We start from the raw sequence: 22,172 nt of genomic DNA, 5'->3' as shown, positions 1-22,172 counted from the left end.
TGGCGCTGCCTTCAAGATAGAACATTATATGGAATTCACTACGACATTTGAGGAGAAAAGGTGTGTTGGGAAGCAATCTGCTGAAGGATTATTGTTTGCATTTGACGCAGCCACGTGAATACAGGTAGACCATTTGATTCTGCATTGCTTTGTATCTCTGAAAATTGTGTTCACTGATTATCTTTGGCTGCTGACGTAATTTACTTTAAACTCGTATAAGAGTGCAGGTTTATAATTACAGTTTATTTCATTTGCGTTTTGAAAATCCATCGGTGGCCCCAATATTTCTATGCCAAACGCGTGCATGGGTTTTCTGCTACATTTTGGCAATGTTGTTAGTTGTTATGTAAACTCTATGTAAACTCTAACATTGATTGATCCCACAATAGGTGTTCAATTGGTTATATGCTATTCCTATTTTTCCCCTAGTGCCTTTGAAAGTAATCTAAAAGTAATCAGATCAGAGCAGTATAACGGTTGAATTTGAGAAGGGCGCTCCCTGTTTTCACTTGAAGACCTCCAGTTCAAAAATATTAATATAATTTCCTAATTGGGCTTTTAATTGGGCACCTGACACACACTCGCGAGGAATCCTTGATTTTAATATAAATATAATCACCTTTCCATCATAAACAATGTAATACTCATCTTTCCGATCACCAGTCAAGCTGTTCCTGACACGCAGGCCAGATCAATCACAAAATATGTGAGAGGCTAGGCATGGTTGCCTCAATTGTTTTTTATTTAGATTATTTATTCAATTCAATGGTGATTACATTTGGGACTGACCGAAGACGTAACAATATGCGAAATCTGAAAAAGTTCAACGTTTGAAATGGCATATACATATAAATATACATTATATATACATTTCGGTTGCAATATATTAAACATATAAACTGAATGGTAAAATGCATCTAATTACGAAATTAGGTATTTCGAATACACTGTTGCTGGGTGCCCACCACTCCCTTCGGAAGTGCGGTGTTTACTGTATTTCCTGGTTACTCCTCTGAACAGGCCTGTTCGTTTTCATGGTCCGGTATGCCGTACGGTGGCGATGTTTGCTTAGGACCAATGAGCCAGTCGAAAATCAGGTAACTCCGCCCTTTTGAAAACATTCGCATTCAGTGTATCAGGGACTCGACTGTGTTGACTGGTTATGATACGATTGGGAGGAAACTGGTTGGTCCGGATTCGAATAGCGCTTACTGTTTTAGGATTTCCATATTGTCTCTGTACATCAAGAATCAGGTACGGAGCATTCTGTTCATAATGTTATTTAGTTTACTGTTCTTTCCACCTTCGATAGGCTAGGCTGATAATGCAGATAACAATGTGCCTTTTTAGCTGCATTAGCTAGCTACTATACCGTGCCTTTAATGTGTTATATTCGTCAAACATTACTGTGGTTAATATTAAGATATATCTTTATTTCTCTCCCGAGCAAGGCCTCCCATCTCATGCTCTGCTGCCCAGGTTCCTGCCATAACTGTTAAAAGCGTCAGTACCAGTGCCTGCAGTGCCTTCACCATGTTCTCAGCCCCTAACGTCAAGGCCAGGTGCCTACAGTACCCGGGCTCAGAGATCCAGCGTGTCCCCGTGCCCGATGACAAGGTAGACTGGAAAATTGACTGGCACATGTACAGTCCAGTGAGCTACACGGCCCCAGTTGTGCTCAACAAGCCTGTGTGGGCCGATCCTGACATTGGGTGAGGGATAGAGAGTTTCATATGAGATTTACTATTGCGTTGTTCGTTGTGGTTTTAACTTACTAGTGGTAGTAGTGATACAATGTTGTGTTCTTTCACACAGGTCTTTCTCCCCGAGGTTCAACTCTCTGGATGGCAAAGTGGACAGGCGGAGTCATGAGGGGGAGTACAGAGTGGAGAACGGCATTCCAATGTGAGCCTTCCTTCACCCAAACACATTTGTACACATGTTTAGGAAAATAGTTCTCTGCTGTTGTCCCTCAGTCCTACTTGTGGACAACATTTCATTTTGCAAAGAGTACAATTAATATTAGCTTGAGAATGTCAGTCTTTGACAATTGGAACCCTGCTATCATGCTGAGTGTATGTTTAAAATGTCCAACACAATGGGGTTATTTCAGAAAGCAGGTTTAGTGATAACCTAGAGTCAGTTGACTCAGAGTTCATGGAAACTCTGGGTTTACAGTTTCAAAGAGCCAGTTCAGCATTTCTCTGAGTCAGTTACTACGGCAACATACCCCGTTAGGCTAACCTGCTCAAAAAGGACACACAGGGCGTGTTCTTATCTCAAAGAGCCAGTAGAAGCACATACTCCGCAGAAATCTTAGTCGGGAGAGATAGATCAGGCCCCGCTGGGATGTTTTATCATTCCCTCATGATTATCTGTTTGAGAATTACAGTTTTTCTGCACAATCAATTATTTATCTGAAAAATATTTTCAGCCCTCATATCGTTCCTATGATTCATGGAGGACATGCTCTCACTTTGGAACAAATTCTTTGTTTTGCAGTTTTCTGTATAAAATTGGTGATGCTGAGCATATGTCCGAGGCAACCGTCTCTTGTCGGGCTGTCAGAGATGTGAATCCTGCACTGAAACGTTTCTATATACTTTAGTAGTGTTCCTAAGTCACAGACCCACAAGACTTGTCAAAAAAGAAGTCCAAAAAATTGCAGGTATCAGTCTAAGCAGTAATCAGTGTATTTTGTTTGAAGCTTTGAAACATGAAGCACTCATCAGTTCATATTCTAGGGTTTCCAGGGGTGATTGGCTGCATAGATGACACTTATACTCTTATCACTGATCCTTCAGGAAATGAAGGAGATTATGTGAATAGGAAGTCTTTCCACAGCATTAATGTGCAGATAGGCCAACAAAGAATTCTTTGAAGAATCTGAGAATTTTAGGCTACTTATTTTTTGCTTGAAGTGCTCTGCAGACTTCCAGAGGGTGGTGAAGTCTGCAGAGCGGGTCATTGGCTGTCATTTTCCCTCCATGCAAAGCATCTACCATACACAATGCCTTGGGAAATCACAGAACATCATAGACTACAGCCACCAAGGCTATGGTCTATTCACACCACTACTGCCGTCTGGTTGACACTACCGGAGCATCGGAACACACACTTCCAGACTCATAGTTTTTTCCATAGACTGTAAAAATAATGGACGACGCCCTTTCGCTCTTTTCCATTGGTGAAAAATGAAGCCACCAGTGTCCTGATACGGCGCTGACATCTTGGACTTGCGCCTGTGCAGATAGCGATCTTGTGACCAGTTCTGCGCAGTAGTTATGCGCAGTAGCGAGAAGGAAGTAAAGCCGTAAAGCCGCGAAATCAACGGCCCCACCCCTGTGCCCCGCCCTCACTCTCCCTCGCAGAATGCGCATACAGTAATCAATCGCAAGTCCAAGTACAGTACAACCTTTGCTTGTTAAACCTAGACGATATGTTATAGCCTAACTTACATCATGTTTAACCTTAATTTAGAATAGGCCTAATACAAAAATAATTGGTAACTTCTGGCTAACGATCACCTGCTAGCTATTAACATGGCTATTAACGAGGCTTGTTGTCTTTTAGCTAACGTTAGCTAGCCCATTACATTTATTTGCTAATTAAATAGCTTATAAATTTAACTTACCGAAAAAAATTCAAAGATCGATTGGAAATGCCAGGTCGGTTAGCACAATGTACTGCAGAACAACCCATTATGTCCGTGTGAAATTATATCAATTATAGAAATTTAGAGATTAAATGTAAAGTTCCAATCTCCTCAGTCCTCCGAAGATTCAGTGGCTCCTCGGCTCAGATAGCTGTCAATCACAGCTGTGAATCACGACGTCACACCACCGTTTTTAGAGCATTAAATAACTAACTAAAAACAAACGTATTTTAAAAACAAACTCTTGAATTTACATTAGCGTGATACAAACTACAGTAAATGACAGAAACCAGCTTAGGAAAAAATATATTTGAAGGGTGATTTAATTGTTTAGTTGTTCTCGCGTCCCATTGAATAACATGGGGAGGGCGGGGTTTATGGCCTATACTGGGACCACTCACCAGGGGGCGATCGAGGCGTTTTGGCTTCACTTTTCAGGGCTTGTGCGGCACGCTTGGTTTTTTCCCTCAGGCCATAAAGCTCCTTAAACAGCAACACTGATCTATCATCATACTGATCACACATGAACATTCCAGATGCTCTGATGTCTTTCTATGTGCCTTTAATGTACATTAGAATATTATTTTCATAGGCATATTACACTAATGTAATATGTGGCTGTTCACAATGACGCTGTGTTATTCGGGGCATTGGATAAATAAACTTTACATTTGATGTTACACCCACATGCACACATTATATAAATGTTTAATGAGAGGAACACTCAAGGAACACTTTTCTTTTTTTTTCTTCAGTTAATACTCATGCATTGTCTTGGTCAGCAGTTTTCTGCCATGCCACCTTACGTTCTTTTGCTGCTGATATTGTATTGCTTTTTTCTTGAATATATACTCATTCTGCATGTGCATTCATTAATGTATCTAACTCCACTGGGAAGAAGTGCAGGGTCAGACCTTTTTCTCCTGTTGCCATGATGAGTCATGTTATCTGCGTTCCAATGATGAGGGCTTTTAATCTCCTCATGCACATGCTTTACTCAGGGTTAACTTAACTCAGAGTTGACTGAACTAATTGTTACCACCTGTTTGACAGCTCAGAGTCAGTCAACCCAGAGTTGTGGTTTCAACTCAGAGTATGTTAACCCTGCTTTCTGAAATACCCTCACTGTCTGTTTGACTGGTAAAAACCAGTGGTCACAAGCAGACATGGATGACCAGATTCAGTCATTGACCAATGGTAAGCTAGCATTCGACTGCATGTGACTAAGTAGGCTGGTGGTGGATTGTTTTGCTGCAGTTTTACAGTGGGGCAAAAAAGTATTTAGTCAGCCACCAATTGTGCAAGTTCTCCCACTTAAAAAGATGAGAGGCCTGACAATTTCATCATAGGTACACTTCAACTATGAGAGACAAAATGAGAAAGAAAAATCCAGAAAATCACATTGTAGGATTTTTAATGAATTTATTGGTAAATTCCTCGGTAAAATAAGTATTTGCTCACCTACAAACAAGCAAGATTTCTGGCTCTCACAGACCTGTAACAACTTCTTTAAGAGGCTCCTCTGTCATCCACTCGTTATCTGTATTAATGGCCCCTGTTTGAACTTGTTATCAGTATAAAAGACACCTGTCCACTACCTCAAACAGTCACACTCCAAACTCCACTATGGCCAAGACCAAAGAGCTGTCAAATGACACCATAAACAATATTGTAGACCTGCACCAGGCTGGGAAGACTGAATCTGCAATAGGTAAGCAGCTTGGTGTGAAGAAATCAACTGTGGGAGCAATTATAAGAAAATGGAAGACATACAAGACCACTGATAATCTCCCTCGATCCGGGGCTCCACGCAAGATCTCGAAATGATCACAAGAACAGTGAGCAAAATTCCCAGAACCACACGGGGGGACCTAGTGAATGACCTGCAGAGAGCTGGTAACAAAGGCTACCATCAGTAACACACTACACCGCCAGGGACTCAAATCCTGCAGTGCCAGACCTGTCCCCCTGCTTAAGATCCGTGTAAAGGAAAGAATTAATGGGGCCATGTATCGTTAGATTTTGAGTGAAAACCTCCTTCCATCAGCAAGGGCATTGAAGATGAAACGTGGCTGGGTCATTCAGCATGACAATGATCCCAAACACACCGCCCGGGCAACGAAGGAGTGGCTTCGTAAGAAGCATTTCAAGGTCCTGGAGTGGCCTAGCCAGTCACCAGATCTCAACCCCATAGAAAATCTTTGGGGGAAGTTGAAAGTCAGTGTTGCCCAGCAACAGCCCCAAAACATCACTGCTCTAGAGGAGATCTGCATGGAGGAATGGGCCAAAATACCAGCAACCGTGTGTGAAAACCTTGTGAAGACTTACAGAAAACGTTTGACCTATGTCATTGCCAACAAAGGGTATATAACAAAGTATTGAGATTAACTTTATTATTGACCAAAATACTTATTTTCCACCATAATCTACCAATAAATTCATAAAAAATCCTACAATGTGATTTCCTGGATTTTCTTTCCTAATTTTGTCTCTCATAGTTGAAGTGTACCTATGAAGAAAATTACAGGCCTCTCTCATCTTTTTAAGTGGGAGAACTTGCACAATTGGTGGCTGACTACATACTTTTTTGCCCCACTGTATATGACTTTCAGTCATTGATTATCATTGATTATTTAGCAATCCGAGGTATCATTCACTTTTGTCTCACTCTAGAAATCCTCACAGCCGCACTGGTTTGACTGGGAGAGGTTTGCTGGGACGGTGGGGACCCAATCATGCAGCTGATCCCATTGTTACCAGGTAACTTTTCTCACTTCATTCTAAAATCTGTAAAACTATGCACCTATGTTTCACAGAACTTAACCCTGACCTCCTGCATGCTTGTGACCTCCCACACATTCATATCCCAAGCAGGGATGAAAGGTCATATGTAGGCAGTTTTCCATTGGTTTTCATTGACATCACTTCCTGGGAAAGGTAAAAAAAAATTAAACATTACAAACATTTCAACATATAATCTTCGTTGACATGGGTCCGTCCGCTGCTCCGGGGTACCTGTGCGCTTTTGTGTGACGCTCGTGTTGTATGTGCTGGAGCGTCTCCTTGTGCACCGAGCCCGGGTCTGGGCGTGTTCTCTGGGCTGGCCTCGGACGCTCCGATCCAGTCGAGGCTGATTGAGGAGGTACCGGATGGGTTGGTGCCGTGAGTACATTCGTTTGGGGGCTGTGGTCAGCGCGCAACCGTATGTGTTCACGATATAGAACGATGGTTACTTTCGTAACCCCAGTTCTATGAGTGGAGCGTCGCCCATAGGGTTCATGCCCTGATCTGTCACTGACTGCTTTTCTCGTTAAGAAAGGTATGTCGGGAGGCAGATTGGGGTGTGACGACCTCTTTTATAGCCATGGGGGCAGATGGCCATGAAAGGTGCAATTTGCATTTTAAAATTTTCCCTATGGGCGATGCTCCACTCATAGAACTGGGGTTATGAAAGTAACCATCAGACTTTTTTTGAAAAGGGGTTAGAAAATCCCTTTTTTAGTAACGTCCCAAACCATGTTAACCCAATCAAAGTAATTGCTTGGGAGGGGCTAATACAGGTACTCATGAGAATAGTGACTTCATTGTGATGATGGGAAGTTCGACTCTTTCTACTGACTTGGATCTGTCGTTCAGTAAAAAGTTTGAATCTTTTGAGTAATTTCGTTCAACAATCAAATACTACATTAATTACTGTAGCCCATGCATCTAATTATCTGTTACAACCATGTATTTAAACATGGATTTATCAGCTATTCTTTGAAAACGTCAAGCTAAAAGCTGTTGGACAGAGAGTAGGCTACTGAGCTGGAAGCCAGCGGTCGGGGTAGAACTCCAGACGTTCAGAAGAACGAAACAACTGTTCAATTGAACGATAATACTGACCGAGTCAGTCGTTCACAAGTTTTTTTTAGTTAGGCAAAGACTCAGTGTACGATTTCATCTGTGTTTATCATTACAATCAACTACTACATTAATAATTTTAGACCTACCATGTGTCCAATCTGTTACAAACATGTCTTCATACGGCTACTGTCTTGGTCCATTTTTCTTTGCGAACATAAAACTAACAGCGTATTCCGTGGTTGGGTAGAACTCCGCTGCCAGTTGTTCAAATGAACGAAATCAGTCGTTCACAAGTCTTTTTTACATAAGCAAAGGCAGAGGCTCTGTGCTTGTTTTCATCATTTTTTTTCTCTTTTCTTCAGTAATCAAATAACTGCATTAATTATTATAGTCTGCATCAGTTATAAACAGGTCTTTATGAAGTTCCTGCCTTAAACTATTTTTCTCTGTGAACGTACATGGACATTGAATGGTGAACTTAACTGGATCAGGACCGGGTATCAAGCAAGTGATCATGTTGTAGATAGTCCCCAGTCGAAAACAGAATCATTTCCCTGGGCCTACTCGGCTGTAATTTTACAATTAAGAAATAATTTAGGTTGCTGCATAATTAGGCTTACTTTTGATTATTTTTAATCTATTTCTACCAAATTATGGGAAATTTTGCAATATTCCACATTTTACAGTCAGTTCTATAAGACCATATTCTGTGATTCCGTCCACGTTTTCCAAAGCGCAGAAATCTTAGGCCCCTACGCTCTCTATATCTACAATATTCAATACTTCTACCCTATTGTTGATATTCCCATCCTACTTAAATTGCTGCCAGTTTACATTGTTGCTATACTATATATGTAAATTATTGCTATGTTTTTGATTATATATTTCTTAATTCTTACTATGTAGATGTCGTGTGCCATGTCAAGAATTTAGTTTGGAGAATGACATATCGATGCATTTGATAAATGAACTTTGAACTTGAACTTGCTGTTACCTACCTGGCCACCTGCTACACTTTTTCGAGTTTACTTCATATAAAATAAGTGGTTAAATCCTTTTTTCCGAGTTTACCAACATATTATTTTTATCTATTGATTTTTTTTATCCCAAAAAAGTCTCTATTTGTACATAACAAATGGAGCTACTTGCCCCTGAACACCCGAAGCTAAGTAACATTATGCCTACTCATTATAGTTGTTTTAATTTCATCATGAAGGAGAACAATCGTCTTCAGGTAAATATAGCAAAGTTAGAGGCTCGGCTTCAGACGCAAATGTCAGGCAAGGGTTATGTTAGTGTAGAAATGGAAAAAAACTGCATCTGTGCCACCAGGAAGAAATTATAGTGTTGTTAGCCCCCCAGCACAGCTCCTGCAGTCGTGCAATAACTTTCTCTTGGTCACTGGGAAGAAATGCCATCGACCAGTTAAACCTGAGTCACTGCTAGAGCTGACAGATATTCTGCAGGTTTTCCCCACTGGAGTTGGAATCAAGGCCGGAAAAGTATTCGAAAGGGGAATGATAGGCAGGCATTTTCTTTAGTCATCGGCGATTCCATTACCCGCAGTATTACACTAAAGAATCAGCCGGCGATCGTACACTGTTTACCGGGGGGCAGAGCCACCGACGTAGCCGCAAATCTGGGGTTGGTGCTACCGAAATCTACAACTGGCAAATACAGAGTACAGAGATATTGTTATTCACATTGGCACCAAGTACATTAGGATGAAACAATCAGAGGTTAATAAGCAGAACAAAGCATCAGCGTGTAAACTAGCTAGAAAGAATTGTTGGCATCAAGTAATTGTCTCTCTTAAACACATTACTGATTTTCATTCATTTGAAGTTTTACTCATGAAAGCTAACCAGGCGTTTATTTTTTTCGTTTTTTCATAGCTACTATTTACAGGACTCTCGGGCCATACACAATGTTCCTTACTGAGTTTCCAGTATTCTTGTCTAACCTTGTAGTCATGGCAGATGGTTTTCTAATTTTTGGCTATTTCAATATTCATATGGAAAAGTCCAATGACCCTCTTCAAAAAACCTTTGAAGCCATAATTGTCTCATTGGGTTTTGTCCAACATGTCTCAGGTCCAATGCACTGCCACAGTCATAACTTAGCCTATTGTCTTGTTATGAGAAATAGATATTGTAGATCTAATAATTTTTCCCCATAATCCTGGAATATCAGATCTCACTGTCTTATTACATTTACTGTTACAGCAAGAAACCCACTTCCACCCCAAACAAAGCCAGAATATAAATTCTCTGACTACCAATAGATTTTTTTATATGCTTCCAGGCTCAATTTTCAATGACAGAGTAAATAAATCCTGAAACTATCTAATCAAGGATCTAAACTCAAAACAGCTAAATACTTTAGAAATGTTTGCACCACTAAAAACAAAAGAAATACGGAACAATAAACAAGAAACAGACAATATGAGAGCACTCAAGCAAGCCTCCAGAAAGTTTGAGCGAAAGTGGTGCTCCACTAAGTTGGAAGTGCTGGTGGTTGAGCAGACGTTGTAGAACAGCACCTAGGATGATGGGGTGTATGGACGACGTCATCACCATTAATTCCAGTCTGTCTCGATGGCAACCAGGCAGCCTGAGAGCAGAGACCAGGGTACGGTCGATGAAGCTCCATGCAGCTTCGGAGTCAATCAGGGCTGTGGATGTATGAGAGGGAAAGCCTCCAGACAACACCACAGAGCAACAGAAAGGGATCGCTATGTTATGTAAGCGGAAGGCCCTTACTTGTGCCAATGTGCTGCCTGGCTACTCACCTCCTTCCTGCTCTCTGCCTGGGCCGAGGCACACCCCTTCCGGGAGAGCTCCTTCTCACCACAGAACAGACTCGCTGACTCCGTCGCTCTCTCTCCTCTTGAGGCACAGCCGCACCAGCTGGCTAAACAGGGCTGACCCCTCCTGACCGTGTGCCATGTGCGACATCATTTCGCTGAATGCTGTTACCAATCTGGCGATCTGTCTATTCTCGAGCTCCAGCGCACGACCCAGGGCTCAAGCCCCATCCCCGTGCCCACCCTGAAATCGAAAGCAAACAAACTGATCGAAAAAAACTAACAAAAAAGTGCCTCTGTGGGGGGACGGGTTATTCTATGAGGTGCGAGGTTAGCGTGTGTGTATAGGAGAAGCTAAAACGAAAGTAACAAATGACACCAACACGAAGAATCACATTTGGACTTTTATATATAATGATCACAGCACCACATGGTCTTGCCAAATGTGTATGCAGTGTTTGCAAGGCCATTATTTTCTGCTTCATGGGAGTTTTTTGAGAAATGGAGGTTTGGAGACAAAGGAGTTTTAAGAGGATGGCTAAAGTGTGATGCTCAGGCAGTGGTGATGAGCTGTTCTGTGTGACACAAAAAGACAATATACTATTTTTGAGGGTAGAAAATGTGTAGCTGGTGGATTTTTTCATCTACCAGTCCCCTTGGCCAGTGAGCCAAAAAGTTAATTACGGACACTGGTCGTGTCCCAAAAAAACTCTAAGAAACCTCTGCATTATCCATCGACCCTGATCTCTCCTTTGATGAACAAATAAAGTATATCTCAAGCTGCCTTTTCTATCTTCAGAACATGGCAAAAATCGGAAACCTTTTATCAAAAACTGTTGCAGAAAAACTTAAATTAGTAAACACGGCTGCTGGAATTGCAACTAGAACGAAAACATTTGGACACATTACTCCAGTATTAGCCTCTTTACACTGGCTGGCTGTTAAGGTTAGGCTATTTTAAGGTTTTATTGTTAACCTATATAACAATACACTTGCTCCTACTAACCTTGCTGAAATGATCCAGCCATACAGTTGTGCTCATAAGTTTGTATACCCTGGCAAAATGAGCTACGTGGTCGAGTTCCACAAAAAGCCTGGTTACAATATGCCCGACAACACCTTGACACCCCTCACAGCCTCTGGCACACTGTAACTTGGAGTGACAAGACCAAAATAGAGCTTTATGGTCACAACCATAGGCGCTATGTTTGGAGAGGGGTCAACAAGGCCTTTAGTGAAGAGAATACCATCTCGACTGTGAATCATGGTGGTGGCTCACTGATGTTTTGGGGGTGTGTGAGCTCTAAAGGCACAGGGAATCTTGTTAAAATTGATGGCAAGATGAATTCAGCCTGTTAACAGAAAATACTGACTGACTACCCCTTGTTAAATAGCGTAGTGGTTAGAGCTAATGCCCGTGGTCTTTTATGAATTGCCCCGGATCTCAAATTGACCAAAAAAGAATAATAATAAAGAAATAGCCCCTGATCTACCGTAATTTCCGGACTATAAGCCGCAACATTTTTCCCACGCTTTGAACCTCGCGGCTAATACAATGACGCGGCTAATATATGGATTTTTCCCAATTTCAAAAATAAAATGGCGGCATAAAACTTTTATTAGACCAATGAAATTGCCGAGCGGGTTGAACAACTTTTTTGTTTACTGTTTATATTGAATCGGGCGCGCTCAAACTTCCCAGGTATGGTAGTCATTTGTCACCCTCATCATGGCAAAGACACGGAGAAATGCATATGATGCAGCTTTCAAGTTGAAGGCGATTGATTTGGCTGTTGGAAAAGGAAATAGAGCTGCTGCACGGGAGCTTGGTCTTAATGAGTCGATGATAAGACGTTGAAAACCGCAGTGTGAGGAATTGACTCAGTGCAAAAAGACAACTAAAGCTTTCAGAGGGAAGAAAAGCAGATGGCCCGAACTAGAAAATGAGCTCAAAGACTGGGTCAACACTCAGAGAGCAGACGGCCAAGGTGTTTCAACTGTGCTGTGTTATGGAAATTTTGAACTAAGAAATAAATGTCTGTCTTTCCATTGGCTGGTATGTAGATCTTTACTTTGATTGTGACACACGTCTGTATAATATCAGAGGATTAACAGGTATTTGGGCCATGTCCTCCTGCCTAGAAGAAGGGTGTCAGTCTTTTGTTCTTCAGGAATGTGGTCCTTGGGGGGAGTAAGGTCAGTTGGCCCCTTTGGGTAAACACTACAGTAAACATTATGGCAGGAAGGATAAGGTGGGGGAAGATAGCATTTGATTTGTGTGATAGAACAAAGTGTTTTATTGACATAGGACAGCATCTTACCACACCCCTTTTTCTATGTGATATATACGGTTGAATGAGCTATATTGAGTCAGAGACTCCTCAGAAGATTATGTGTGTGTAAGCGGTTGACGCGTCTCTCATATGTGCATAATAGTTCATAAAACTGTTAGAATGTACAAAGAGAACTTTGTCTCTGTGTCCCTTACTCCGAGTGTCGATATATGGAATTACCATCACAGCATCGTGGACCATCGTGGTGACTCAGATTTATGAGACGTAAAGGCCTGTCCATCAGGGTACGGACGAGTCTGTGTCAGCAGCTTCCTCCCGACTACAAGGAAAAAGTTTCTAACTTCCGCAAATTCACTGATGCAAAGATAGCGGATCATTCCATTGACCCGCACGACATCATAAATATGTATGAGGTTCCTCTGACGTTTGACCTGCCTCTCACTCGGACTGTCAACAGGAAAGGCGAATCATCCGTCACGCTGAACTGGGCATGAAAAAACGCGCTTCACCTGTGTTCTGAGCTGCACGGCATCAGGAGAAAAGCTTCCACGATGGTGATTTTTAAACGCACCACAATGCCAAAAGAAAAATTCAAGAGAGGAATTGTTGTGAAAGTCAACAAGAAAGGATGGATGACGGAAAGCCTAATGCATGAATGGCATACGGAGTGTTACGGCAAGTGACCGGGAGGATTCTTTCACAGGAACAAGGCATTGCTCGTTTTGGACAGCATGAGGGCCCACATAACAGATTCGGTGAAAGAAGCCATCAAGAGGACAGACTCAATTCCAGCTGTGATTCCTGGGGGCACAACCAAGTATTTGCAGCCACTCGACATCAGTCTAAATCGTGCATTAAAGGTGGCGCTCCGTGTTCAGTGGGAGGCTTGGATGACAAGTGGGGAGAAATCCTTCACTAAAACGGGCCACATGCGAAGAGCAACTTATGGTCAAGTCTGGCAGTGGGTCCGGACAGCGTGGAGCATTGTCAAAAAATCTACTATCATCAAGGGGTTTCGAAAGGCTGGACTGCTGCGTGTTGAAGAGGGCTCAGCGGGGGATTTGCCTCCAGATGAAATTGACGAGAGTGACAATGGAAAAGGATCCAATATCGGATGAAGCAATTCTGAGGCTATTCACCTCCGACACCGAGGAGATGACTTCAGTGGTTTCAGTGCACAGGAGGAGGAAGATAGTGATCCATGACTTTCTTGGTAGGCTACTGTTTACTGCAAATTTTTTGTTACAAGCCGTGTTTCATTAAAGCCAATTTATTTTTGTCACAAGCCGTGTTTTGTTCGTTAAAGCCTATTTGTTACAAGCTGTGTTTCGTTAAAGCCTGTGTAGTTCATTTGTTTCAATGTACGGGTACCAGTAGGCACCTGCGGCTTATAAACATGTGCGGCTTATTTATGTTCAAAATAATATATAGTTTTTTAATTCAGTGGGTGCAGCTTATATTCAGGTATGCTCAATAGTCCGGAAATTACAGTATTCATCTAAAATTGACCGTTTGGTTCTCAACAAACTAAACAATATTCAGTAAAGATTTTGATCTCTAATATATTTAGTTGATCGAGACACACTGTTATTTCATTTGCCCAAATTTTTTTGAGCAGTGTAATATGTTGAATGTTGATACACCGATCAGCCATAACAATATGACCACTGACAAGTGAAATGAATAACACTGATAATCTCGTTATCTTGGCACCTGTCAGTGGGTGGGATATATTAGGCAGCAAGTGAATATTCTGTCTTAAAAGTTGATGTGTTAGAAGCAGGATAAATGGGCAAACGTAAGGATCTGAGTGACTTTGACAAGGGCCAAAATTGTGATGGCTAGACAACTGGGTCAGAGCATCTCCAAAACCACAGCCCTTGTGGAATGTTCCTAGTTTGCAGTGATCAGTACCTATGAAAATTGGTCCAAGGAAGGAACACATGGCACCAGGATGCACTATGGGAAGGAGACAAGCCGGTGGAGGCAGTGTGATGCTTTGGGCAATGTTCTGCTGGGGAACCTTGGGTCCTGCCATTCATGTGGATGTTACTTTGGCATTTACCACCTACCTAAGCATTGTTGCAGACCATGTGCACCCTTTCATGGCAATGGTATCCCCAATGGCATTGGCCTCTTTCAGCAGGATAATGCGCCCTGCCACAAAGCAAAAATGGTTCAGGAATGGTTTGAGGAACACAACGAGTTCAAGGTGTTGACTTGGCCTCCAGATTCCCCAGATCTCAATCCAATCGAGCATCTGTGGGATGTCCTGGACAAACAAGTCCGATTCATGGAGGCCCCATCTTGCAACTTACAGGACTTGCTAACGTCTTGGTGCCAGATACTACAGCACATCTACAGAGGTCTAGTGGATGCCTCGACGGGTCAGGGTTGTTTTGGCAGCAAAAGAGGGACCTACACAGTATTAGGCAGGTGGTCATGTGGCTGATAGGTTTATATCTCTAATGTCTTTTTTTCACCTGTCTCAGGAAGTGATGTCACTGAGAACACATTTAAAACCGCTTAGATAAAACCATTCACCCCTGCTTGGGATATGAATGTCAGATGAAAACCTGAGTGTTGAAACATTGTATTTATAATACATCCCTTTTGGAGCATTACTAGCACTGGTCCAAGACACTGGCTTACACAGCATTGTGGTCAGGTTTTTGAATCAGGCATTTGCCTGACCTCACCTCTCTTCCAACAATCGCACATGGTGCAGTTGCTGTAGTATGCTCTTGATGGTGCCCTTAAATATGTTGTATTTGTTGCTGCCCTACAGGTGGAAGAGGGACTCAGCAGGACTGAGAGTGTTTCATCCAGTGTCCAAAATGCCTGTTCTGCAGTTTGTGTCCATCAAGAGGAAAGACTGTTTGGAATGGGCTCTCCCAGGGGTCAGTAGGACTTTAATTTACTTTCTCAATGTTTTTTTTCTTTTGATAATTACTCAATTGTGTGTGTGTGTGTGTGTGTGTGTGTAGGGCATGGTTGATCCTGGAGAACTGGTGTCCCTCACCCTACAGCGGGAGTTCTCTGAAGAGGCTCTGAACTCCCTGGACGCTTCCCCCGAGGAAACAGAACGGATCCACGAGCGTATCACTGCGCTGTTCGGCTCACAGGGTCTGGAGGTCAGCATTCTAGTCAAACAAAAGGTAGCGGCCTCTGGTGTGTTCAACACCACTGAGGTCATCCACCATTTTAGATGCGTGTCCTACCAGATCATCAGGTGGGATCAGTCAATGAGTGGTACTTGTCAAGAAGAATTTTGGCAACTTTGAAACGGCCTCAATGGCTCTACCTGTGAGCTCATCAAGGCCATAAGGGGAAATGTATAGGGGATGCTTCCTCTGTCCTTTTCTGTAAGGGACTGATTGCAGTTTATTTAATTGATACTGAGGAAAATAGGGAGGTTCATGTATTAAAACGATTACTCTAAATACCCAGCCATGAAAAATTACATAACATTACATTTACAAAAAAAAACTATAGGCATGTGTACAACTTCTGAAAGCTCCTCTTTGCCCTCTTACAAATTAAATGCATTATTAAAAGATAAAAACATAATGTATTCCACAGCTCATCCCCTCTAACCTTCATTGTTTGTTCTGGAATTTTGCGATTTACAAATTAAGCACTGGTTTTAGTGATTATTGTATGAGAGAATTGCTTGTTCTTGGTCATGGAGTATCAGGTAAAAATGTATTTAGCGAGGTGAGGGCCATCCATTTTCATTTCAGAAAGATCCAACTATGTTCAGATATCCCAAATGAGTGTACCCTCCCTAACTGTAGGTCATTTGTTTCATATTGTATTCCCTATTTTCTCACGCTTATCTACTTCTCAGGTCTACAAGGGTTATGTAGATGACCCAAGAAATACTGACAACTCTTGGATGGAAACGGTTGCCGTCAACTTCCATGATGAAACAGGTATATTTAAATGTAACAAAATGAGCAGATGCCCTTAGACTGACTGCTAAACAAGGCAGTCTTATCTAAGCCTTATGTATTTATGATCGATGCCATGTATCTGCCCGTTGAATCCCGTCTGCTCCTTTTGGCAATGCTCTGCCAAGCACTATTGTGGTTCCCACCTACCGTTTTCTTTCAAACCAAGTATTACTGCTCCAACAATCTACAATCCATTAACAAAACCTATTGTATTTCTTTTGATGTAATTGCACATGCCCGTTCATCTGGCATCCTACATAGACGCCCCAACCTACATCGAGGCTCACGCCGCAAACTGTCTGTCAACTCTAGTCCGGCCAGCAAAACCATCTCCCTCTGGTCTCACTCACGCTGTCCTCTATATACAACACGTCAAGCTGTAAACCATGATAGCCTACGTTCTCTTCAACCTACCACAATTTACAACTCTGCTTCTACATGCTGCATTACTCACCATGCTCTCCTAAACACATGCTACATGAATAATAAAGCCCCCCCGCACCATGAATTAATGCTGGACAACAAGCTGGACTTTTTTTTTTTTTTTTTTTTTCTAACTGAAAGGTGGCAAACACCCTGAGATATTTTCATATTAAATCAAGCCACTCCCAATGGTTTCTGCTATCTGACCCACCCCCGCCTAACAGGTCGTGGTGGTGGCCTTGCTGTACTGTACAAATCCCTCTTTAAAATCACTGAGTTGTCTCTTCCATCCTTCACCTCATTTGAATATATTGCCTGTAAATTAACAAACTCCCTGATCCATCATCCAAGCAGCTACTGACTCGTCCTCCAAAAGCTACTGACTCATTCCTCTCTGACTTAGCTGAACTACTCACCATTGCTGCATCACTCTCCCCTCGCATTCTCCTGCTTGGCGACATGAATATTCACTTTGACTCACCTAGCTCCAAACTTACCTCTGATTTCATCGCTCTGCTCTGTCAGCCTTAACATTACCCACATAAATCCCTCTTTGTTCCTGCTGTCTGACCAGATTATTAACTTCAAATCTTCTTCCAACGGACCACACAACACTGAGAAGTGCATCTCCTTCAGTAAAGTCAAAGCTGTTGACCCTCTCCAACTATCAGATGCCATCTGCTCTGCTCTTCCGATTGATTCTACCCTCAAATCACCTGAAGAACAAGCTAACCTTCTAAACACTGCTATGTCTGTCTCCCTCAACACTCTGGCACCACTAAAAACTAGACATGTTTCTTTCACCTCCTCATCCCCCTGGTTTACATCTGAGCTCCGAACCACGAAGCAAGTTGGTCGTCTCCTTGAATGCCAGGCAAGAAAATTGGGGCTCACTGTTCACTCTTTTTTGCAGTTTTTTAAAGATAAAATAACAAAAATAAACTCCTATCTAATAAATCTACCAAAGCCCCCACCCCCTACTGTTAACCTCCATATTTGTCCTCCTAGAACCCAGGACTCTCACCTCTCCTTTTCAGTCCGGTTGACTCTCCTTACCTCACTAAACTCATAATGACATCCATAAAAACTACCTGCTCTCTCGATCCTCTTCCCACAGTCCTACTTAAAGCCTCCATACCTGCTCTCTGTCCACACATCACAAGCATAGTCAACCTCTCCCTCAGCAACGGTACTGTCCCCTCCTGCTACAAAGCTGCTGCTGTCACCCCCATCCAAAAGAAACCTGGACTAGACAACACCATGCTGAACTATTTCCAACCTCCCCTTCCTGGCAAAAACTCTTGAAAGAATTGTTGCCTCAAACTCCAAACCTACCTCCTCAAAACAATCAATATGAGCCTCTTCAGTCTGGTTTCCGGCCAATCCATAGCACAGAAACTGCACTCCTCAAAGTCGTCAATGACCTTCTCCTCTCTGTTGATCCCAGTTCCCTCAACATCCTGATTCTCCTCAACCTTTGACACCGTTAACCACCAGATTCTGCTCACCAGGCTCGAGGGGCTGGGTGTTGAGGGAACTGCACTCGCTTGGCTGAACTCCTATCTCACTAACCTAAGCCATTACATTTCACTCAAAAGCCTAAACTCAGACTCAGCCACAATTACTCAAGGTGTCCCACAGGGCTCAGTACTCAATCCTGTACTCTTCATAATCTACATCCTTCCCCTTGGTCAAATCCTCTGTCACTTCAACCTTCATTTCCATGGCTATGCTGATGATACACAAATATATCTAGCCAACAAGTCTCTCACCAACCCACCTCTGACCCATATTGAATTCTGTCTGAATGCAATAAAAGCATGGATGAAGGACAACTTCCTCAAACTAAACAGTGACAAAACAGAACTCATACTCATTAGAACCAAATCCCTCACCAAAACTGTTACTTTCAATCTCAGCATCTATGACACTGTTGTTTCTCCATCCCCCCACGCACGTAACCTTGGTGTCATTCTGGACTCTACACTCTCCTTAGATCAGCACATTAAAATCTTCATTCTTCCATCTTCGCAACATGGCCAATCTCAGACCTTCCCTCTCCCATCCTACTGCTGAAACCCTAATACATGCATTCATAACCTCCCTTCTTGACTACTGCAACTCCGTACTCACCGGCATCAAATCTACATCTCCATGAGCTCCAAATGGTTCAAAACACTGCAGCCAGACTACTGACTCACACCAAGTCCCGGCAGCATATCACCCCTATCCTCTGTGAGTTACACTGGCTTCCTATCTCCCAGTTCATCAACTACAAGATCCTCCTACTGACATACAAAGCCCTAAACAACATCACCCATGCCTACCTCGTCAACCTTTTTCCATATCAACCAACACACACACTCCGTTCTGGAACTGCAGGCCACCTCATAATCCCCAAGTCTAAGCTCAAAGGCTTTGGTGACAGGACATTCTCCAGGGTTGCTCCTAGGCTCTGGAACTCCATCCCCAAAACCATCCATGACTCTGAGACGATCCCCATCTTCCAGCAACACATCAAGACTCATCTGCTCAAAATCCCCTACCCCTAGTATGCCCAATCCCACTCTCACAATTTTCTTAGTTTTCTCATGTTAGTTTTTGTTTGTTTCTGTCCCATGTTCATTTTGTAAAGTGTCTTTGGCTCCTTGAAAAGCGCTATATACAGTTCTGAAAAAAATTAAGAGACCACTGCACCTTTTTCTTTCCTTTCCAAAAAAATCAAAAAGTGTTGAGTGAGGAACATATTATTATTATTATTATATTATTATTATTATTATTATTAAGCCGCTTTTCTTTTTGTGACTAATTCAATTAAAAGGATCAGGGTTTGGCTATTTGCCCAGCAGGATAGCATGCAACATGTTTAACTATCCCTTAAAGACCAACTGAAGTGAGAACCAACTCTTCATTCTCATTAATTGCGTCACAATGTAATACAGGCTTGGGTTTGAATTTCTATGTCACAAGTAACTATAACTCATTCACCGTCAAGAACATATTTACATCAGCTTGCAGAAGCTCTTGTTCAGACCCACTTAGTAGTGAGGGCATTCATTTTTGTACTGAATAGGTTTAACAGGAGCTTTTTCTGAGACCTTTTTTTAAGGACCTTTCCTGAGATGCCATGTGGATACTGGCTGTAATATATTTTTGTACACACACAGAAGCAAAACTCTGAAATGTGGATTTTCTTGTTTGTTGTTGTTCTGTTTACGTAGGAAACAGTGTGAGTGAGCTCCCTTTGCAAGCAGGCGACGATGCAGGGCAGGTGCAGTGGATTGACATTGACTCCGCCCTGTCCCTCTATGCAAGCCACTCCCATTTTCTGGAAGTGGTCGCCAAGAAGAGAAATGCGCACTGGTAAAAGGGGAAAACATTGTTTGGCAAATATTGGTTGCACTGACATTGGAAAAAGTTTGAGTAAAATTATGGAATGTACAAGTAGTCTGATCTAATCCAGTGGTGACTTAAAAGCCTTGTCTACATCTGTCTCTAACATGTGGTCTTGATTTTGAAATGAACTTGTTGGTTTACACTAAGGTCTGATCAGAATCACATCAACATAAGTGTTTTTAATCGTCTACACCTGTTATAAAATTGTTGGCACAATCACTACCGACAAGATCAGGACAAAAGACGTTAGAACTAGGGCTGTCAAATGTATACTCAATATTTAATCTGTTCTAAAACCCCCCCCCACCTTGTTATCACGCTCATTCCCATTATAGGGCATGACTCGCCTACCGGGGGCACACACTGTGCAAGTGCCGTCCCCATTCATGTCCAGTGACAACATAGCATCACCAAGCATTGCCAAGCTGAACTGTGTAATTCAGGCTTGGCAAGCAGACAACTTTTTCAACCAAGTCATGATAATGCAAATCACCAGCTGTGAACGCTCTGTGGTAACCAGTCACCAGGGTTGCTGTCATTGTTTTGCTGGAATATCTTATTGTGAAACCAAGGTTTGATCCCAAATCACTCTCCACCATTTCCAGGCAAACAAATGTTCAATCTCAAATCAACACGTAGCTGCCCCTTCTGAGCTTTGTTAACAATTCAATCAAAAAATCTACTTTCGTTCTGTTAATTTAAGTTCTGTTGCTCACATTATATTTTGAGGGGTTCAAGTCCCAGAGTAACTTCGAAGCAGGAGTAGGACAAGGAAGACATCAGACACAACATTGCAGAAACAGTAGTTTGTATTAAGGGATTTTCCCCCATGAAAATCCTGACTTTTATAACCAAAAACAAGGTAAGTACAGGTAAGAAGTAATTCCTTCCAGTTCTATGTGTCTCTGACTAATACACCTGTCTTTTAACTAACTGGAATTGTCATCTAAACTATCAGGATAATCAACACCAGACCAGCACATATCATCGCCTTACACCATACCTCCAGGTTTGTTTGCTCCATCTCCCTGAGTGCTGGGTCCTTTCTGCTTATAAAGGGATACAAGGCAATAGCTATCACTATCATAAGAGCCACAAGAGCTCAGGCCGGAAACAGACTTGTCACATTATTTTGGCAAAAGTTTTATGGCGAGAATAACTGCATTAGGGTACTATACGGAATTAGGGTAGGGTTAACACGCAAACCGGTTCAAATCCACCATCCAACTGTCCAGTTTGTGTCCATCCACTATCTTAATTCACTCTGTCCTTTTATAGCTTTCACTCAGTTATATGTATCCACTTTTCATACCATGTGTGTCAAAATATACTTCAAGCAAGCAGCAAGCAAGCAAGTTTATATAGCACAATTCATACATCGAAGCAATTCAATGTGCTTTACAAAGGAAAATATATGAAAACAATAACACAAAAACAAATACTCAAATGAAAACATCAAAGCAAATGAATACATCATAATAATTAAAAAAAATACAATAAGAACATATAAAGACTAAAAGTGGGAAGCTATAAGGCTAAACAGTGTGGTTAAGTTTAAGTGCTCAGTAATAGGCATGTGAGAAGAGAAGTGTTTTTAACCTGGATTCAAGAATGTATACGTTTGCGGCACGTCTAAGATCTTCTAGTAGTTTATTCCAGTTGTGTACAGCATAAGTGCTAAACGCAGCTTCTTTTTTGCTAAACGTTGGGCACAACACTAAACAGATTTGGTCATTTTCACACACATTTTAATGTAGATATTTGAATATTATTCAAAGTAATGGTTTTCTATTGAT

General features: G+C 42.0%; 1 protein-coding gene across 3 annotated transcripts; it reads left to right on the top strand.

The window, feature by feature from the left end:
- Window positions 1-63: 63 nt before the first annotated feature.
- nudt9 (nudix (nucleoside diphosphate linked moiety X)-type motif 9) lies at window positions 64-20,479 on the top strand. Of its 3 annotated transcripts, XM_013135721.3 has the most exons (9): window positions 64-124; window positions 1,021-1,097; window positions 1,452-1,712; window positions 1,816-1,905; window positions 6,329-6,415; window positions 15,390-15,501; window positions 15,589-15,735; window positions 16,452-16,536; window positions 20,202-20,479. In XM_013135721.3, exons 2-9 carry the CDS (start codon window positions 1,045-1,047, stop codon window positions 20,345-20,347), a joined length of 981 nt encoding a protein of 326 aa, XP_012991175.2. In that variant the 5' UTR covers window positions 64-124; window positions 1,021-1,044; the 3' UTR covers window positions 20,348-20,479. The 3 variants fall into 3 exon arrangements, with proteins under 3 accessions (XP_012991175.2, XP_019906154.2, XP_012991173.2); XM_020050595.2 differs by lacking the exon at window positions 64-124 and having other exon boundaries at window positions 1,002-1,097; XM_013135719.4 differs by lacking the exons at window positions 64-124; window positions 1,021-1,097 and adding an exon at window positions 1,111-1,254.
- The last annotated feature ends 1,693 nt before the right edge of the window (window positions 20,480-22,172 follow it).

Source organism: Esox lucius, chromosome 11 (assembly GCF_011004845.1).
Source record: "Esox lucius isolate fEsoLuc1 chromosome 11, fEsoLuc1.pri, whole genome shotgun sequence".
In the NCBI taxonomy this organism is placed as follows: domain Eukaryota; kingdom Metazoa; phylum Chordata; class Actinopteri; order Esociformes; family Esocidae; genus Esox; species Esox lucius.
The sequence above is the reverse complement of the archived record's forward strand: the minus strand, read 5'-3'. Positions and strand labels throughout refer to the sequence as shown.

Coding starts and splice junctions, on each gene's coding strand:
- nudt9 (XM_013135719.4), top strand. CDS start 1,163: ATGATACGATTGGGAGGAAACTGGTTGGTCCGGATTCGAATAGCGCTT. Junction 1,255..1,451: donor CTCTGTACATCAAGAATCAG/GTACGGAGCATT, acceptor CTCCCGAGCAAG/GCCTCCCATCTCATGCTCTG. Junction 1,713..1,815: donor TGGGCCGATCCTGACATTGG/GTGAGGGATAGA, acceptor TCTTTCACACAG/GTCTTTCTCCCCGAGGTTCA.